General features: G+C 33.5%; 1 protein-coding gene across 3 annotated transcripts in view; it reads left to right on the forward strand.

Annotated features, from left to right (window-relative positions):
- Nucleotides 1-3,484, forward strand: part of LOC106688730 (fatty-acid amide hydrolase 2) — a 90,576-nt gene that overhangs the window by 74,175 nt on the left and 12,917 nt on the right. For all 3 annotated transcript variants that reach the window (XM_014433315.2, XM_014433319.3, XM_014433316.1), the window contains exons 3-4: nt 2,482-2,549; nt 2,665-2,807. In XM_014433315.2, coding sequence (XP_014288801.1) covers nt 2,482-2,549; nt 2,665-2,807 — 211 coding nt within the window. The remainder of the gene's footprint in view (nt 1-2,481; nt 2,550-2,664; nt 2,808-3,484) is intronic.

Here is a 3,484-nt window from a genome sequence, read left to right on the forward strand (position 1 = left end):
ATTTTTTAAAGATTATTCAAGGGACCGGGAAAAAACTTTAAATTATCAACGAGGAAAAGATGGTTGGGGATGCGGTCAAATTAAACAAAAATAAGTTTATGTAACTTATTTAATCGTGCCAACGTTTCGGCTAGAGTTTTTAGCCTTCAACTGGGCTGTTAGCTTGAAATCCAACCGCCAAGTCATTTGAGTTGACTTGGCGGTTGGATTTCAAGCTAACAGCCTCGATAACGGCTAGAAACTCTAGCCGAAAAGTTGGCACGATTAAATGTTACATCAACTCATTTGTGTTTCATTTTGACCGCATCCCAACCATCTTCTCTTCATACAAGTCATCCACGGTAAAAAAAAATACGGAGATTACATAACGGCAAGGACATAATGACATTTTTAAACATATGCTTTTACAGTAAGAGGGTCTAAAACTATTTGTAAATTAATTAAGGCCTCGATCTACTTCTTTCTCCCAGTATAGGTGAATCCCTCCATTGAATTGTGGAAAATTTAAATCTGTATTTTAATCCCGTAGGTCTAGTGAGAGTTCCCTGAAATTCATCCTTTTCATAAAAATTTTTGGAAAACCAACCTAGCTAAATAGCGTTTAGACACTATTTTCAATATAATATCCTCTTTGAACTATTTATCACAATTGTCACAGTTTGAAGTAAGTTTTCAAATCTGAAAGTTCCTTACTTTTTTTTAGGTTTTCAAATTATTGGTGAAAGGGGAGGTTGACACTGTCCCTTCTCTCTCATGTCACAATAACTTGTCCTTGTTTCGAATCAAGAGCAATTAGGGAGATAATACAGACAAGATTAAAAGATTTAAGGATAATCGTTAATTAATTGATTAAATTATTTTAGATAATTCAAAGAAAATTTTAATCAACGGATTGGTCGTAAAAGCAAGGAATAGGTTTAATGTGTTCATAGCGAAATGTAAGATTTGAGGACTACTCTATTAGTAATCGGATCACTCTATAAACTAAACATAAATGAATAACCCTATACCCCATAAACCATTAGTAATAAATATACCTGATGTTTACTAATAAAGAATAAAGATATGAACAACAATATACCAAAGCAATTAAACCTCCAAAAATTAAATTTTGGGGGAAATACTGTATGATTATTTTAATTATGCGATGTTTGAAAAGAAAAAAAAGAAAAAATTTATTCCAATAAAAAATGTTAATTTAGTTAGAGTATTGAGTTAGGAGTATACCAGCAACAAATGAGAAATGTTTTGAATAATTAAATCACCCTACTAAATCAGTACTCCATGAATTACTTATTGACTGTTAATTATTTACGTTGGACAATTAATTTCTGAAGTAAATAAAATAGTTTCTAGTATTTTTTATTGATTTTTTGAAAATCAACGCATCAAAAATATTTCGTGGCCCTGGAAAACTCCATCCTATGATGTAAACAATTTGGTCTGGACCTGCGCCTCCTAAAGTCCTGGTGTTCGGTGGAAAAACATGTTGTTTTAACTTACTATTCAAACAATAGGAAATGAAAAAAATATTCTCTCTGAATCAAAAAATTTTAAGTTCGAAACGAACTTGGTTCCCAGTCCATCTGTCATCAAATATGTGTTTGGCGATAATCGATCCGTTAATCCGATGTTGATTTTTTTAGGAATTGTGCACAGTGTAAGTGGTATATCGATGGACTCATATTAATCCTTTTCGTGTTAGAGGCCGGTATATCGGCCTCTAATGCACTGGCGATAAGTACCAGCACCGATATATAGGACTTTAATGCACTGGCGATAAGTACCAGCACCGATATATCGCCCTTTAATGCACTAGCGATAAGTACTAGCACCGATATATTGGCCCGCACCTTGTAGTGCTATATCAGTGCTAAATCTATATCAAAATAAATTTATAATACTTTATATTTTATTCTCTATTTCGTCCTTAATACACTGCTTTTTAAATTATGTAAATATAGTTTTTGTTAAAGGAAAACGTATTTTCCTAAATATACTTACATTTGGAAACACCTTGAAAATTGAAAGAATATTAGCGATTGGTGCAGATACGGTCAAGTAAAAATTCATCAACTACTTTAGCATACCCATAAGATAAATTCCTGTATTAAAAACGTATATTTCGCTCGGTTCGGAACGTTGTGAGTTCAACTCCCACCTGGGGCAGTTAAGCATTCATTTTTCAGCGGTTCCGACGAATGAATTTTGACACTCCCACCTTGGTTAGTACGCGGCGGCAACCTAGGTAGCCGCCAGGAGTTGGCAACGCCCACTTGCCGGACTTATTCTCCCTACCAAATAACAGTATCAGTACCAGTACTCAATAGAAACCTCCAACAAATTTAATTTTAACAAAAGAAAGTAAGAGGATACTAAAAAAAAAAAAGATCAGCTATAGTCCTATATACTTTCTATACGTTTTTCTTTAATTATTACATTTTAGTTCTAAATATTTATTGTTATGTGCTTAATGTGCAGTTAAAATGCGTGGATGTGGTAGAAGCGTACATCAACAGGATAAAAGATGTTCAGCCGTATATCAACAGGTATTTTAAAATTTACCAAGTAACATAAAATTTAAATTAAATATAAAATAATTTTTTTTATCAAGTTATTTTAAGAAATCAGCAAATTTAATTTAAGATTTATGTTCTCTTACAGCGTTGTTCAGGACAGATTTGATGAGGCATTGAAAGAGGCGAAGGCCGTGGACGAATTGGTTGAGAAGTCCCTCCTGTCAGATCTCAGCGACAAGCCACTCTTGGGTGTACCGCTAACTGTCAAGGAAACTATCGCTGTCAAAGGTTAGTAATGTCATCAGTCAATGTTTCAGTAATCCAGGAGGTAGCGATAGCACATCTCACATTTACAGCCTTAACCCTTTTCTTGAGACATTATTTTGTCGAATGTTCAGATATTCTAAATACCTTAAGAATCGATCTATGATTCACAACCGATAGTTCGATTTTCTATCTAACTGCCGGTAAACAATATATAGACCATATCTCTTGTTTGGATGTGAAAACAAATTGAGCTATTCTTGGTTAAATACTAGAAAATCTTTTGTAATAGATGTTTGGATCTTGAGGTGAAATCCTTCCTAGGAAGCTTTTTAATAAAAACACATTTTATATTTTGGAGTCTCATCAAGGGATAAAATGCGGGCAGATCACGAATCAGTAATTACGAAAATTCGACAAAAATTTAATATAAAGAAGAGAAATGAAAACGGTTTCCGCCCTGAAAATTTCGATTTGGAGAAATTAAAAATACCTTTAATTCGAAGTCAATTCGGGCTCGAAATAAAAAATAGTCTTAGAACCATTAGATGAGGGTCGCAAAGACATTAAGAAGTTATGGGTAGGAATCCGAGATGATATTAAAGAAGTCGGCAATTAGTATCTCGGAAAAAGGGAAATATATAAGTAACGGTAAAGGAAAGGCATACCGATCGCGTAAATTAAAAGGGAAATATATAAGT

Source organism: Halyomorpha halys, unplaced genomic scaffold, assembly GCF_000696795.3.
Source record: "Halyomorpha halys isolate HHAL.00 unplaced genomic scaffold, Hhal_1.1 Scaffold1188.1, whole genome shotgun sequence".
NCBI classification, from domain to species: Eukaryota; Metazoa; Arthropoda; class Insecta; order Hemiptera; family Pentatomidae; genus Halyomorpha; species Halyomorpha halys.